Source organism: Condylura cristata, unplaced genomic scaffold, assembly GCF_000260355.1.
Source record: "Condylura cristata isolate star-nosed mole 26May11 unplaced genomic scaffold, ConCri1.0 scaffold00008, whole genome shotgun sequence".
Taxonomy (NCBI): domain Eukaryota; kingdom Metazoa; phylum Chordata; class Mammalia; order Eulipotyphla; family Talpidae; genus Condylura; species Condylura cristata.
The window spans coordinates 63,066,610-63,082,555 of record NW_004567109.1 but is presented as its reverse complement, the minus strand read 5'-3'; the positions used below and the strand labels follow the sequence as shown (position 1 = coordinate 63,082,555).

Below are 15,946 nucleotides of genomic sequence, written 5' to 3'. Positions count from 1 at the left end.
TCACCCCTCAAGCCCTTCCAGTCACTGGGGGCAAAGTGGAGACTACGAAGCCTCCACTAGAGGCGCTGCCTACTCTGGAGTCAGACATCAGGGCACAGTCCTCTCAGAGGTGTGGGCTGGCCCCTAGCTGTGCAGAGCTGTGAGGTGGGTGTGAAGGCACAGCCTACAGGTCAGGATGGGCTCAACCAAGGCCCCTCCACCCATGTCCACTCTTGCTATTATTTTCTGCCTGCAACCGAGTGTCTAGTTTCAAGTTCCCTTGTCCCCCTCAAGTATCCCTACCTCAGCTTGTCCCCTTCCACTCAATGCCTCCGATTTAGAAATTCTGGAACCTCAGATGACTGGACCTTACACCCAACGACGCCTGTCCTCACGGTGGATCTGTGAGGCGAGGATGATTGTACCATGTTCAGAATAGGAAGCCATACTCCAGGTTGATCAGATTTAGAAGGCCGCTTTCCTTTCACTCAGCCAGCGGGAGGCGCAGGGGACTGGGTGGGCCGCCGGGTAGGGTCGCGCGGGCTGGGCTCCCGGACTCGGCGTGCGGCAGCTCCGGCCCCGCCCCGGCCCCGCCCCGGCCCCGCCCCGGCCCCGCCCCGGCCCCGCCCCGCCAGGGACCCAGCCCCGCGGCGCCAGGCGAGACGGGACTCCACGATTGGGCCGAGAGGAGGGATCGGGCGGGGCTCCCGGCGGCGACGAGGGTGGTGGGCGTGGCCTCATAAGGGCGTGGTCTAGTGCTCCGCCCCCGCCTGCCGGCTCAAAGCAGGCGGCGGGCGCGGAGGCGGGGCCAGAGCGAGGGCCGCGGATCCCAACGCGGCTCCTGAGATACCGCAGCCGGGCAGCGCCCCCCGGGGCCGAGCAGGTACAGGCGACCGCGCAGGGCATCTCGGGCAGGGCCGGGCTGGAGGGTAGCGGTCCGCTGGGGGCCACGGGGGTCCTTGGGGGTCGTGGCCAGCGCGGCGCTTCCTCTCGCAGGCCCGGGCCTCTGCCCTTGCCCCCGCCCCCGCCTTCCTGCGGCTAAGCCCGCTGCGGCGCGGCGGATTGGCGCCTGCGCTGCTTCCTGCGCTCGGGATTCGGTCAGTGCATGGGGCCCAGGCTGAGGGGGTCAAGGGGGAAACTGAGTCACGTAGGGACGATAGCAACTCTGTGTGGGAGGCACCGCCCCCATTGGGCTCCAGGATGGATCCCCATCCTGTCCACGCTTTGGCGTGCTAGTCCCCACCGATCTCCTTAGGGGCCGCCCCTCCTCTCCAGCCTTTCCCCAACCCCACCGCCCAGGGGTACCGCCCAGGCTTCCAGCAGCCTTGACCGATCCCGAAATGGCTAGGATTCCCTCCAGTCGCCCTCCCCACCCCTCCCCCTGGCGTCCGAGCCCCCGAGTGCTCCCTCCACTGGCTCTCCTCACAGTGTCAGTTTACACGCCTTATATAGTCCGAGCAGACTCGAGCCGGGGCCTGCCTGCAGGACCTGGGGGCGGGAGACAGGAGGCCGGCCCCTGACTCACCGGCCATCCAACTCTCAGTGGTTGCTCTGGGGAAGGCCTTGCCAAATTAGCCCTGCGGCCCGCTCTTCCAGGAAGCAAACTCCATGTCTGGATGCTGTTTCCCCTCACTTTCCCAGTTTCCCAGGGGAGGACACTTGCACCTTTCTTTCCAAAGTGAGAGTTTTCTGCCAGCAAGCCTCCCAGACCTGACAAGATTCTCACTGGCCCCTGCCTTGAGTGTGCTTGGAGTCTTCCCCCTGCAGGGCTGGCAGCAGTCCTGGGCCCCACACACCCACTATAGGACCACTCACTTTTTCTTTCCTCTCAGGAGCAGGAACCATGGATTCTTTCAAGGTGGTGCTGGAGGGGCCAGCACCCTGGGGCTTCCGGCTGCAGGGAGGCAAGGACTTCAATGTTCCCCTCTCCATCTCCCGGGTGAGCCTAGGGTGGGGCAGGGGCTCCCTCAAGAGTTTTTAGGTGCTCAGAGGTCCTGTAGGTGATGGGAGGAGTTTGAGAAGAGTAACTTAACCAACAGACTAGGAGGTGTCCTTGTCCAGAGATGTCGAGGGCACCTGTCGTAGGATTTACAACTAGGTTGCTGGGAGAGCCCCTGCACATCCCCAGCACAGTGCCATACCTCATGGGGCCATGTATAAGGCCTGGGGATGCTCATTCTACGGGCTGGAAACCTGAGATCTCTAGGGAGTGCCTATGCTTTTTGAAGGAGCAGTATTTAGAGCCCAGTCTTAGGATTCTCTGACTACAGACCTTACTTCAGCTTCATCACCACCCAGAGAACAGTAATTGTTATCCTGTTTTTCCATATGGGGTCTCAGGACACACTCCTTCAGTGATTATTTGCAAAGCAGGAATGAATTCAGGTCTGTGAGAACCTCCATCTCCATCTACTGGTTCCAATTCAGTATGCATTGGCCTTTGACCTCAAGTAGAGGTCTAGGACAGGGGTCTAGGATTCAGATTTCTGCTGCTGAGCATGCCCTGGTGGGGGCAGAGCTGAGGACTGGCTCCTCCCTGTGGCAAGGGGATTGCCTTATAAGCCCAAGAATGCAGCCCCATGCTGGGATGGCCAGCTGGTAGCTGGAGTCTGCCGAGCCTTAGAGGAAGGCTGGCCTAGACCTGAACCCCTGGACCCCATTGGTGGGCTCCTCAGCTCGTCACCACCAGACGATGGCTCCAGCTATAGGGTCATTTATGGGACACAGAACACAGTGCCTGCCCAGAGTCAGGGCTGTCTCTGGCCTGAGGGTCAGAAGAAGGCGGGGACTTCCTGTTCCATATCCCGCCTGACCACAGAGGCCCACCCAGGCACCCCATGGGCAAGCAGCTGGTGGCAGGAAGCCCAGGGCAAGCATAGTCTGAAGGGGGCAGAAGGTTGGCCAGCTACTTCCTCGCCTGAGAGGGGCCCCAAGACTGAGTCTTTCTGTGGGAGTTGGACTTGGTGGCCAGGGTGGGCTGGAGGTCACTCTTCTTCCCAGAGACCTGGTTCCCATGAGTTTCCCCTGGAAACTGCCCTGCCAGCAGGATTGCTAAGGGCAGTGGTTCCCCTACCACCACCACCACCACCACCACACACACACACACACACACACACATACACACACACCCTCTGCAACACTGAAGCATTGCCAGTCCTGAAAACCTATCCTGTATCCCCATCTCTGGAAAACTGCCTGATCAGCATGGCTGGCGGCCTAGGCCTGGCTGGTGTCTGAGTCTCCAGTTCTTAGGCCGGCATGGGTAACAGAGTCGTGTGGGTAATGGGCTTTCAGATGTGACCTGTTGGGGGCACCCTGGCCCCGGGCTGCCCTGTCAGCCACCCTAGTAAGTGGGTGGGGCCACCAGCTGAGCCCAGCCTTGGAGCTGGGGGTAGTCTTTTCTGAGCCAGGCCTGCCCCCTACACTCTCTGACCCCAATATAGAGGGAGGAGGGAGGGGCTGGAACTGGCTGTGGGCCCCAGGCTTGGGAGATGAGGTAATGTCTGGGACTTGGAGGTTGGGCTGCTCAGTAGAGCCCTGGGGCTGACTCACCCCCCACCCGAGGCAGTGTCCAGCCCCCTGGCTTTTCCCCCTCCTTGGTACCCCCCCTCCCTGCTTCTCTCCAACCACCCCTCCCTCCTCTCTCCTGCTTCTCTCTCCTCTGACCACGCCTCTTTCCTTGTGCTTCCTGTCCTCACTTGGGAAAGGAAGTAGTTCCAACTCCCTGCCACTTTTTCAGAAGCCAGCTGCCCACTCCAAGGCCCCCAGCTCAGGCTCAGCCTACACCTCCCAAGAGCCTGTCCTCTGGGTAGGGAGTGGCTAGGCCAGGTTTCCTGCTGACTCACCATGACCTTGAGTATGTCACTTCCCCTCAAGGGCATTACTTCCCCATGCCCATTGTAAGGAGTCGATTAAACTAAAGGCAATACAGGACATCTAAGCCTCAAACCAGCCACAGGGTTAGGGAGTTGTTCCAGATGGACAACCTGAGTTTGGCACCAATGCTCAGCAGAGGAGGGCCTAGTATAATGGAGCCTAGTGTCAGGGTCACGCTCTGGCTGTCTCTTACTGGTCACTAGAGGCAAGATACATAATCTCTGTTAAAATGGGCATAATCTAAGATGCTTGAGAATTCAATGACAGTATATGACAATGCTAGATACTCAGTAGCAGACACTGCTGTGTGCAGGTAAAGAAGGAGCCACTCAGCTTTCTTACCCTTTTAAAATCTCAAGCATGGGACAAACATGTGAAACCCAGTCTTCCCTTTCTGCCCAGTGCTGATTTATTTATTTGTGCATATAGAACTGGGGGACAGGCCAGAGGTGCAAGGACGGTGAGAGGATTCACCAGAGAGAGTGGGGAGCAGAACAGGCAGATGGGCTGAAATACACTGCTGAGGGGAGCAGCAAGCGGGTCAGGAGAGGTCTGCTGTGCTATGTGGGTCACCTCCGGGGCAGGTGGGGACCGAACTCATGCGGAAGTGGCTTTAGCTTCTGAGTGCTGTGCTTTAACAAACCACTGCGCCAACAGGGAGGGCCCTCTCTGGAACTTCTTAATCCACTCTCACCACCTAAACTTAGTCTGCGTTGGCCCACCTCAGGCCCCCAAGGCTATAAATCAGCCTTCCACCATGACCCCAGAGATCCAATCAATGCCAGCCCTTTGCCAGAGGCCTGGGTGCCCATGTTACTGTGGCTGGGCTTGTGGACTGAGACAGCCCACGCAGTTTGTCAGGGTCACCTCTCCTAAGGGCCTGGGAAGTATCCCACCTGAGTCTTCAGACTGCTCCATCTGCCCTTAAGGCCAAGTCCTAGTCCCTTCCCCTGACATGGCATTGGAGACCTTCACAATAGATCCTCTGCATGCCCACCCCAGCACATCCCACCCTTAGCACCAAGGCCCGCCACCACTGCCCAGAAGTCATCCCTGATGATCGCAGCTTGTATTGCTGATAGTGGCTATTCCCTCGAGCATGCTGGTGCCGCTCACTTGCCAAGAGAACCAGAGATTCTCAACTTGGAATCTAAACAGTTGGAGGGAGAGAGAAATGCTGTTGAAGTCTTGAGGGTATCACCCCTCATAGCCTGTGAAGCCCTGGCTGACACCTTGAGGCTCCTCAGGCACTGTTCTCTGGGAATTGGAGGTGATGGGCCTACTCCTGGCCCTCAGAGGATCTTTGTAGATCCCTGCAGGTGGCCCTGGGACTGGTACTGGCAGAGTAAGAAGTAATTGAGAGCACCACCCAAGGGTGTCAGGGAGGAAGAACCTGCCACGTGCACCAGCTGGTGTGCACCACTGGGAGGTGGAACAGCCTGGGCAGGAGGCCAGCAGGGGCAGCAGAGGACTATGGTTAGAGCTGAGAAGCTTTGGATTTAGCCTGAAGGTGGCAGTTGACATCACAGCAATTTCTGGACTGTGGGGAGGGTCGTGAAGGTGAATAATGAAATAAGCATGATGATTAGGGAGCTCACATGAGCCCTAGCCCCTTCCAGATGGCAGCTGCCCAGAAATATGTTGGTCTAAGAGGCCCTGGGTTCTGATCCCTGGCCAACTTTGGTGGAAATGACAAATACTGCCCTTAGTTTGGCCTACAGTCTTGGGGCCTCCCTGACCCTCAGTGTCTCTCCAGCTCACTCCTGGAGGCAAAGCAGCACAGGCTGGAGTGGCTGTGGGAGACTGGGTGCTGAGCATCGATGGTGAGAATGCTGGGGGGCTCACACACATTGAAGCCCAGAACAAGATACGAGCCTGCGGGGAACGCCTCAGCCTGGGTCTTAGCAGGTATGTGGGTGCTGGTCTGCCAGTAGCGGGAGACACCCTTGAGCCTGACTTACCCTCTTTCCCTGTTTCCTCCAGGGCACAGCCAGCTCAGAGCAAACAGCAGAAGGTAGGTGACCACCTTGGAACATCTGGATGGTGGGTGGGCGGTGTGACATTGGACACCAGGGTGACCTGCCCTCTCCGGGGCTGCCTGGGTACCCCCACCCCTGATGCAGGGTAGAGGTTAGAGGCCAGAGCTGTGGAGCACCTGGGCAATTGGGAATTGGGCCAAGGGCTGCCGCACGGTCCTGGCACCACAACCATGCATGTCAGCCTGTCTGTCTGCCTGCATCCTGCCTTATGGTACTGCAAAGCCTCACTCCGCCCTCCGCCTTGGGGCTGCGTGGGCTGAGATCATCATTCCCAAATGGGCCTTTTGAAACCCGAGATGCCCCCCCCCAATCTGGCCAGATGTGGGGGGAGGGGCTGGAACACCGCTGTCCTCTCCACATTGGGGGGGCACCCCACTCTGGCCCAGGCCCCGCCCCTGCCTGCCTTGCCTGGCTCTGTCTCCGCCCAGGCCCTGGCCCCCGCCGCGGACCCCCCGCGGTACACCTTTGCACCCAGCGCCTCCCTCAACAAGACGGCCCGGCCCTTTGGGGCACCCCCGCCCGCTGACAGCACCCTGCAGCAGAATGGGTACGTCAGTCCCTGCCCACCCACCGCCCCCCTACCGCTACCCGCTGCTGCTCCTTCTGTGCTGCCCCCTAGCTAGTCCTGCCGAAACCGTGCGGCAGCGACCCCTGGCGGCATGGTCAGGGGCTGCAGGCACAGGGCCCCTTTCCTGAGCGTGGCGTCTATCCTGGAGGCTCTGAGCCAGGCAGCACCTTGCCGTTGGAGATCAGGGGTTGGGGGTGTAGTACTGGGCTGCTGAGATCCAGAAACTCAGTGCAGCCGTACTCCTGTTTATTCTGACCTCTCATAATCTCTCTTCCTGTGTGTCCCTCTGTCCCTTTATCTGTCCCTCTGTCTGTTTCCTTCACAGGTGCAGACCCCTGACAAGTCAGTGAGCCCCCTCTGCCTGCTCTTCTCTTCCTTCCTTTTGGCATTCTGGGCTGTAGCCCCGCCCTACCCTGGCTGCTCTCCTTCCCTCTCACTGATCCACCCACCCACCCACCCACCCAGCAGAGCCCTGGCTTTGCTGCTCCCCACTCTCCCATCACCACAGCCCCCAGGGCCAAATCTAGGGAGGGGCTGCCCCCACCACCCATCCTCAGCTTGAGGTTCTGAGCCACACCCTCCCCACAGACAGCCGCTCCGACCGCTGGTCCCAGACGCCAGCAAGCAGCGGCTGATGGAGAGCACGGAGGACTGGCGGCCGAGGCCTGGGACAGGCCAGTCCCGCTCCTTCCGCATCCTTGCCCACCTGACGGGCACCGAGTTCAGTGAGTACCTGCCTGGGGCAGGGTGGACTCTCCTGGCCTCCAGCTTAAACCTTGGGTCAAGGAGACCACTCTGGTACCCCACTGCCAGGGCTCAGGGCAAGGTAGCTTTGTGTCTTCTCTTAGCCAGTGCTTGTCTCTCCCTTCTCAGTGCAAGACCCGGATGAGGAGCAACTGAAGATGTCAAGGTAAACGTTGCGCATAAGCCCTTTTTCTCACCTCCTGCCTTTCCCACTTCAGCCAGCACTCCTGATGCTGCCCTGGCAGTCCCCATCCAGGGCTCGCCACCCTCCTCCTGCCCTCCCCCATTCTTCCATTACTCTGTCTTTCTTCCTTCTGCCTTCCTACTGCCTACCTTCCTTCCTTCCCGGTCCTCCCAACTTCCCTTCCATCTCTCCTTCCTTCTACTTCCTCCTCCTTCTCTCTCTGCCCCTCAGGGAAAAGTATGTCCTGGAGCTGCAGAGCCCACGCTACACCCGCCTCCGGGACTGGCACCACCAGCGCTCTGCCCATGTGCTCAACGTGCAGCCCTAGCCTGGCCCTCGCCGGCTGGCTGCTCTCTGCCTCTCTCTCTGTTCCTCCCGCCCAGGGCATCCCCTTGGTGCCTCCAGCTTCTACCTGCCTCACCACTTTCCTGCCCCTGGACTGAGTCTGCTGCCCACCTGGCACAGGGCCTGGCTCCATCTGACACTGCCTTCCCTCTTTGCCCTATGGTATTGTTATCTGCTGGGTCTGTGCTGATTTGGGCATGAAAATAAACGTTCTCAGCCCTGCTTTCTCTGCTTTTGTCTTCTCTCTTTGTGGGCTTGATTTGGGTTGTAGGTTTGGGGTGTAGGTGGCACCGAGCCAGTGTGGGTCCTGCTAGTGTGGGTCTCATTGGGCTGAGGTACCAGCAAAGGGCTCCCTGCCGTCTGAGCCAACCTCAGGGATCACCAAGAGTGAGAGCCCTGCCCTAGTAGCACCTGGAACCTGCCCAGCAGCTTTCATGGGCCCAGACAACTCCCATGGGAACAGCAGGTTGTGGGGGTGGGACCCTGCCGGAGCCTCAGCTATGCAGGTCCTTGAACGGTGGATCTTGCAGCCAGGTACCCAGGACAGAAGCCCCCGCCCCAGCCTCAGCTCCACCCCAGGAACCCTGGCCTGGTGAGAGAAGGAAGTTGGACCTGGGCAAGGGTGGGGAAACTCCAGGGGGTATGGGGGCTGTGGGCTCCTTCAAGTCACCCTGGGTGCTTCCCCTGCCCATTGGGGTCCCTGGGGGGTGCTCTCTGGAACCTTTTTGCTTGGTTCTGGCAGGCCCTACCACCCCTACCCCCACCAGCCGCCCGCCCTGGGCTGTGGACCCTGCCTTTGCTGAGCGCTATGCCCCCGACAAGACCAGCACGGTGCTCACCCGGCACAGCCAGCCAGCCACGCCCACGCCTCTGCAGAACCGAACCTCCATCGTGCAGGCAGCCACCGGAGGGGGCACAGGAGGGACAGGTGGTGGCAATGGCAAGACACCCGTGTGCCACCAGTGTCGCAAGGTCATCCGGTGGGTGACTATGTTTCTTTCCTTGCCTGGCCTTTCCTGTCCCACAGTCTGATCCTGGCATCTTTCCCATCTCTGTTCCTTGGTCCATCATCTCAGCTGCCACTGTGGGAGTTGAAGTCGAGGTCAAGACCTGATCTGGGTCCGTAGATTTGGCATTCTGCGTTATCCCTGCCCCACATCAATCCTTCTCAGGGTTTGCCCTGATAAAGTGAAGAAAATGCTAACAACAGGCCTTGCTACACCCCCAGACTTGCTGCTCTTTGGACAAAGAAGAGCCCACCTCCTCCCAGTCCTTGTGCCTCTTTTCTCTCCTGTTCACTGTCTTTCTCTGCTAAGCCAGAACCCCTCCTTCTCTGAGTTGCTTCCTAGAGTCCAGCAGGTCCCACCGCCCCCCAGAAACATGTGCCAGATTCTAGAGCCTTCCTGTTTCTGCCCTCCTCTCATCATCTCTTAGGCTCTACAAAGAGCTCCCTCCTTCAGGCACCCCATTTATTTGGGGTCTGCAGGCTCTTCCTCAGACCATATGGCATAAGCAAGAACAGAGTGGACACCAGAGTCTGCTTACTAGTCTTCAGGACTCGTGGGCATTCTGGCCTCCCCCCACTGCACCCCACACCAGTCCCTCAGGTTTGCCTTATTAGGCCTGGTTCAGCAGCCCTCAGTAGTGTAACCTCTGGTGTTTCCACATCGCCCCCCCTGGCTTATCTGGTGTCATTAGCGTGCCTCTTCACCACTCCCACCATGTGACCTGGAACAAGGCTACTATTTTCTCCCCTTTCTGGAAAAAGAGATGGTGTGAAACCATCCGGGCTTCATAACAGGCACTGAGTAAATCCACTTGAGCTCCACCACACTGCATCCTTCTTACCATGTCACCTTCCCCTCAGGGGCCGTTACCTGGTGGCCCTGGGCCACGCATACCACCCTGAGGAGTTTGTGTGCAGCCAGTGTGGGAAGGTTCTGGAAGAGGGTGGCTTCTTCGAGGAGAAGGGTTCGATCTTCTGCCCACCCTGCTATGACATGCGCTACGCTCCCAGCTGTGCCAAGTGCAAAAAGAAGATCACGGGCGTGAGTGGGGATGGTGGGCAGGAGGGTGGAAGGCGGTCCTGACCTGGTCAGCACTGAGAAGCAACCCCTAGCCTGGGGTTCTCCCTGCACAAGCCTGTCTCCTTAGCAGCCCAACAAACCAGCCACTCTGGGTAGCCAGGATCCTCTTAACAGGTGACGGGAAAGGTTCTCAAGAGTTCAAGCAAGAAAGAAGCATAGTGGCTCAAGTAACCAACTGCCAAGGCACAGGGGTGCTCGCTTTCAGGCCCAGCAGAATTAACAAAGGTACCAAGGTCACTGGGACTCTTGGTGTCACCTGCCTCTGTTTTCCATCTGTGCTGGCTTTGTTCCCTGCATGCTTTCCCTAGAAGGGAGCCAAGGTGATGCCACAGTGCCGCAGGGTTCCAGCTCCTCAGCTTGGCAGTATACCTCTGCGCCAGCAGGAACACTGGATCCAACGCCATCACCCATGCCCATCCCTGAACCAAGCTCCGGGCTCTCATTGGCCAGCCTTGGCAAGACACCAGTGGGGCCTGGCGCCCCACCTAAACCACATCTGAGATTGAGGGGCCCTGAAATAAAGCCAGGAGGATGTTACCCAAAGAAGGAAAGGAAGCATTGGTCAGGCCAGACTGGCTGCTGTGTCGGTGGGATAACACTCCACCGCGTCAGCAGAAAACCCGAAAGAGATTTAAGCAGAGGGGCTATTTACTGCAGTCATAAAAATTTCAGAGATGCCTGTAGGTTGTTTTTGCTTGAAATTTTAGCCTATATTGACCTCTATTCCTAAGCTTTTCTTTCCTTTTAAAGATTTATTTATTTGTGTATACAAGAACTGGTGCCGGGAGGTGAGAGGATTCACCAGAGACAGAGTGGGGAGCAGAACAGGCCGACTGACGAAGTACACTGCTGAGGGGAGCAGCGGGCGGGTTGGGAGGGGTCTGCCTCGCTATATGGATCACCTCTGGGGCGGGGATCAAACTCTTGCTGATGTGGCTTTAGCCTCTCAGTGCTGTGCTTTAACCTACTGCACCACCAGGAAGGGCCAAACCTAGTATTCTTGCCACAGGCAGGAATGAATGAGAAAGGGCAAGTGTCGTTCTCTTTTTTTGTTGTTTTTAAGAATTATTTTTATTTATTCATGCATACAAGAACTGGGGTGTTGGCCAGAGGTCCAGGGTGGGAGGAGATTCACCAGAGACAGAGTGGGGAGCAGAACAGGTGTATCTACTGAAATACACTGCAGAGGGAAACAGCGGGCAAGACAGGAGAGGTCCCTGGTCAAGGATTGAACTGTGCCCAAGTGTCTGGGGATAGCTTCATAGCACTGAGATTTTTAACCCCTGCGTCACCAGGGAGGCCTGCAGGTGTCATTCTCTTAAGGAATTCCCCCCACCCCCTCCTTTTGACTTTGAAAGAAAAACTAGGAATTTGCATCTTTATCTCAGTGTTTGGAACTCTTTGTCCTATGAGCACCTGAACCATAGGAAAGCAAAACTCTGTGAGCTTCCAGCAGCAATAAAAGAGGTAGGGGGAAGAGAACTGTGTTGTGACAGGCCAGTCCACTGTGCCTGCTGCCTTAATGCAAGAGAAACCTGCTATTCAGAAAGAGGGCTTGGTGTATTAAGAGGGATAAGATGGCTGAGTGGCCGAGCCAGAAATTCAGACTCGAAGCTCATGGTGCAAAATCCTGTCTTTCCCACTGGTGTAAAATAGACCATGTGGCCCAGTCAGGTTTCCTGGAGAGCAACCTAGCTGACACCCAGAGCAGGCTTGGGACTTGGGTCAGAGCTTTTTATGAATGCTTTCTTCATTCATTCCATTTACTGAATGTGCTAGGCAGTGTGCCCATGTTGGGGACACCTTGTGAGAAAGAGATGGGCCATTCAGCTGGCTGTTCCTGAAACTCACCTTGGGGGATGAGTGGGGCTCACAGGGTACTAGCAGCTGAGAGCAGAGCCAGTGGAAGAGGACACAAATCAGGCTGTGTGACTAGCTGAGAGGGTGCCTGTTGTACCCGTGCTGGAATTAAAGGTCAGAGGATCAGAAACTGCAAGATCAAGCTGGGAACAGACCGAAGCCCCAGTAACTCCCAGTTTGGGTTCTTTCTGCTATTTATGCTTCTTATTTCTGGATCCAGAGCCAGGTGTGGCTAGAGAGCTATGCCATGATTTTTTTTTTTAAAGATTTACTTTATTTACTTTATGAATACAAGAGCTGGGGTGTAGGCCAGAGGTGCAGAAGGTGAAAGGATTCACCAGAGGCAGAGGGAGCAGACAGGTGAATCTACTGAAGCTCACTGCTGAGGGGAGCAGCAGGTGAGACAGGAGAGTCTGCTGCTGCACCATGTGGGTCACCTCCTGGGTAGCAATTGAATTCATGCCGCATTGGCTGGGGACAGATTCGTAGTGCTGAGCCTTACCCCTTGTGCCACCAGGGAGTTCCATATGCAGTGATATCGATGTTAGTAAAGATTACCCTAACCACTTGTTGTAGAAGACTCAAAATTATAGTGGCTTTCTTCTCACCTAAGAAAGTATGAAGGTGGCAAACTGAGCGTAATGTGGTAGATTCTGGCTCAGCCATTCTTACCTACCACTCATAGTTTAAGATGTTCTTGCACCTCAGGCAAAATTTCCAGGAAGCTGGAAGAAGCAAAAGGGTTGAAGGCTCATGGCCAATATTAGAAGATGCTGCCATCAAACCCTCTGCTTCCAACACTGAGCTGCAAGGGAGGCTGGGGTATGCTTAGATGCCCCTAATGTAAGAGGTGGTCAGTAAATACTTGAAGAAGTGAATGGAAATGACTTTGTTTTTTTTAATGTATTTATTTATTTATTTATTTATTTATTTATTTATTTATTTATTTATTCATACAGAACTCTAGTACAGGCCAGAGGTGCAGGGGCAGTGAGAGGACTCACCAGAGACAGAGTGGGGAGCAGAACAAGCAGATGAACGAAGTAACCTGCTGAGGGGAGCAGTGGGCAGGTCAGGAGAGGTCTGCCGTGCCTGTGGGTCACCCCCCTGGATGGGACTGTACTCATGCTGAAGAGGTTGCTGCTATGTAGTGCTGTGCTTTAACCCGTTGTGCCACCAGAGAGGGTCTGGAAATGACTTCTAAGTAGAACATAAAATGTGAGTAGGTTGGAGAAAGGTCAGAGAGCATGCAAAGGCAGAGGGAAAAGCTTGTGTCACAAGGCAGCACATGGGAAGGGTGTAAAATGAGGTGGAAGAGGCTGGCAGTCATGGTGAGTTTAGATCTGGGATTGATGAGGTCAGAGGTGTTTGAGAAGCTTCTCTGAAAGAAGAGAACTAGAAAGTAGGGTCTGGGCTTCCAGGGCCTGGGCCAGGGCAGTAAGGTTGGGAGAGGTAGACAGATTCAGATTCATTACAGGGTAAATTAGAATGTGGTAACTGGGTGAAAGTGAGCACTATGAAACTGTCCACAGCCCCTGCAGAATGAGTTTGATCCCTGGCAGCCGGGGGTGACCCCCATGGCACTGCAGACTTCTCCTGTCTCGCCTGCTGCCCCCCTCAGCTGTGTATTTCAGTCAGTCTGCCTTTTCTGCTCCCCACTCTGTCTCTGGTGGATCCTTTCACCCTCTGTACCTCTGATCTATACCCGAGTTCTTTTTACAAAAAGAAAAAGAAAAAAGAAGGAAAGAAATTGATAACTGGCTCTGAATTCTGGCAGAAATTTGCCTCCTTGCTCACTAGGCCCAGCTCTGAGCTTCCCACACTCCTGCCTGAACTGCCCTACCTGCTTGCAGCTACCCACCTTCACCTTGATCCTCTGCATGTTCCTTTAAAGGAAAGAAGCAACACCAGGTAGTAGGTGAGCCACCCAGATAGAAGTGGGAACAAAACGCATTTCTGTCATCTGTTGGCCCTGTGAGTTGCTTTCTTTGGGCCTCACTGAAATGGAGGTGGTAGGGCCTCCCTGGGGGCATAGAAATTCAGCTATCACCACTCACTGTGGCATGAGTTGGGCACGAACTCAATCCCCAGCCAGGCACTAACCCACATGGCGCAGCAGACATCTCCTCCGCCTCTCCCATCAACAGTGTATTTCAGTAGATCTGCCTGTTCTGTTCCCCATTCTGTCTCTGGTGAATCCTCTTACCCCCTACACTTCTGGCCTACACCCCAGTTCTTGTATGCATGAATGAGTAAATCAGCCTTTAAAAAAATAATAAAAATAAAATAAAATATAGGTGGCAGTCACCCTGGTGGTTGTGCAGTCTATATGTGATGTGACCCCGATGCAGCAAGCATAGACAGGCCATTGAGAGGCAGATGCCACCCACATTTACACAGTGTTCCACTCTAACCTTTAACTTAATGGGCAACATTTAAAAGTCAGGAGATTTTGCTTTAACACCTTGGTTGAAGCCTGAGCCTTCCACCAGACATTCCTGAATGCCATGTCACTCCTCCAGGCACAGCCAGCACTTTGTCCCCCCGTCCTCTACCCCTCTCCCCATCGTGTGTACCACCAGGACCTGGCAGGCTCTGGTCTGCCTTCAAATGTGTGATCATCCTTGTAACCCTGAAGTGTAGTGGGGTTAGGGTCCATCACAGGGAAGAGACCAAGGTCAGGACTTGGCTATTGGCCAAGTCAACCAGGTAAGAAGCCAAGTATGGCTGAACCCAGATCTGGCCCTTCTCAAGGCCCCCACATTGCCCTCCAATGGGACATCTGATCCCTGCTGGCCAGATACTAAAAGCCCAGCCTGTGAACCTCTGGTTCTCCCCCGACCCCTCCTACCCCTGTACAGAGCATGGTAAGGCACTGTTAATGGAACTATTCCTGGTTTATGCCCTCTGGGAACTTACACTTAAGTAGGAGACAGACAGTAAATAGTAGACACAATAGATCAATTAACTGTACTTGGGAGGCAGCACTGGGAGGTGGGTGGGAGTATGCACCCACAAGACAGAATGGCCCCATTTAAGCAGAAACTTGGAGTTGCAGGCTGAGCCTTGGGGGCATCTGAACAGAGGGGGCAGTGGGTGGGAAGCCCCAAGACAGGTGTACATCGATCGTGGGCAAGAGGCTTAATTAGGGGAACAGAGAGTTCCAGGCCTACCTAACTGACCCTCGATAGGGCCTTGGCTTTGCCCCAGAGAAATGCGTAGCTGGTTGGGATTAGAGGAGGTATGAATGTCCACGAGGAGACCTCCGGTTGGGGACAGAAGAGTGGTGGGGATGCAGACATGTTTACAATGGAAGGAAGAGGGTTCTAAGCCTCTGTGATCATGGCTCTGGAGAGGAGGCCAAAGAGCTGATCCCGTTGACTGTCCTCCCAGGAGATCATGCATGCCCTGAAAATGACGTGGCACGTTCACTGCTTCACCTGCGCGGCCTGCAAGACACCCATCCGGAACAGGGCCTTCTACATGGAAGAAGGGGCACCCTACTGCGAGCGAGGTATGGAGCAAGGAGAGAGGAGCACAGGGTGCCCGTCCCTGCAAGAATCCAGCATGCCCCTCCTCTCTCTGTCCCTCCCCAGACTACGAGAAGATGTTTGGCACTAAATGCCGTGGCTGTGACTTCAAGATCGATGCCGGGGACCGCTTCCTAGAGGCACTGGGCTTCAGCTGGCATGATACGTGCTTCGTTTGCGCAGTGAGTAATGCTCTTGGTTGGCGTCCCACCCCGGCCCCCTGTGTGTGTGTATTTGTTTTTGGCCAACCTCCCCAACCCTCTGCTTGTGGGATTCATGAGAATTTGGGAAGGAACCTGTCCTGCCACCCCAATCCCATGTGACTGGATGGTGGCTTTCCACAGATATGTCAGATCAACTTGGAAGGGAAGACCTTCTACTCCAAGAAAGACAAGCCCCTGTGCAAGAGCCATGCCTTCTCCCACGTGTGAGCCCCTCCCTCCCACTGCTGCTTGGCCCCGCCCACTGCTGCCTGGCTCCGCCCACTGCAACCTCCTCGCAGGTTCTGAAGTCAACACTGAGATTTCTGGGCAGGGCTGACAGAGGTCATCATAACCTGACTCCTGGCCGGAGACTGGGGTTCCCTGGACCCAGCCTCACCCCCTCATTATCCCCAATTCCCTCCATCACCATCACACACCGGTGCTGGCCACACCAGCCCCTGTACACCTCAGTGCCACAATAAACTTGTAACCAGCTGTGTCCCATCAGTATTTTTCCCTGCATATCAGGAA

The 15,946-nt window shown here is 55.9% G+C and overlaps 1 protein-coding gene across 3 annotated transcripts; it reads left to right on the top strand.

Annotated features, from left to right (window-relative positions):
• Positions 1-758: 758 nt before the first annotated feature.
• PDLIM7 (PDZ and LIM domain 7 (enigma)) lies at positions 759-15,914 on the top strand. 3 transcript variants are annotated; one of them, XM_004679271.2, is made up of 13 exons: positions 759-862; positions 1,812-1,918; positions 5,612-5,763; positions 5,839-5,869; positions 6,788-6,804; positions 7,051-7,187; positions 7,336-7,372; positions 8,266-8,327; positions 8,478-8,715; positions 9,603-9,783; positions 15,076-15,196; positions 15,279-15,394; positions 15,557-15,914. In XM_004679271.2, the coding sequence occupies exons 2-13, from the start codon at positions 1,823-1,825 to the stop codon at positions 15,641-15,643; spliced, it is 1,275 nt and encodes a 424-aa protein (XP_004679328.1). In that variant the 5' UTR covers positions 759-862; positions 1,812-1,822; the 3' UTR covers positions 15,644-15,914. The 3 variants fall into 3 exon arrangements, with proteins under 3 accessions (XP_004679328.1, XP_004679327.1, XP_012577967.1); XM_004679270.2 differs by lacking the exon at positions 6,788-6,804 and adding an exon at positions 6,323-6,441; XM_012722513.1 differs by lacking the exons at positions 759-862; positions 6,788-6,804 and having other exon boundaries at positions 1,835-1,918.
• The last annotated feature ends 32 nt before the right edge of the window (positions 15,915-15,946 follow it).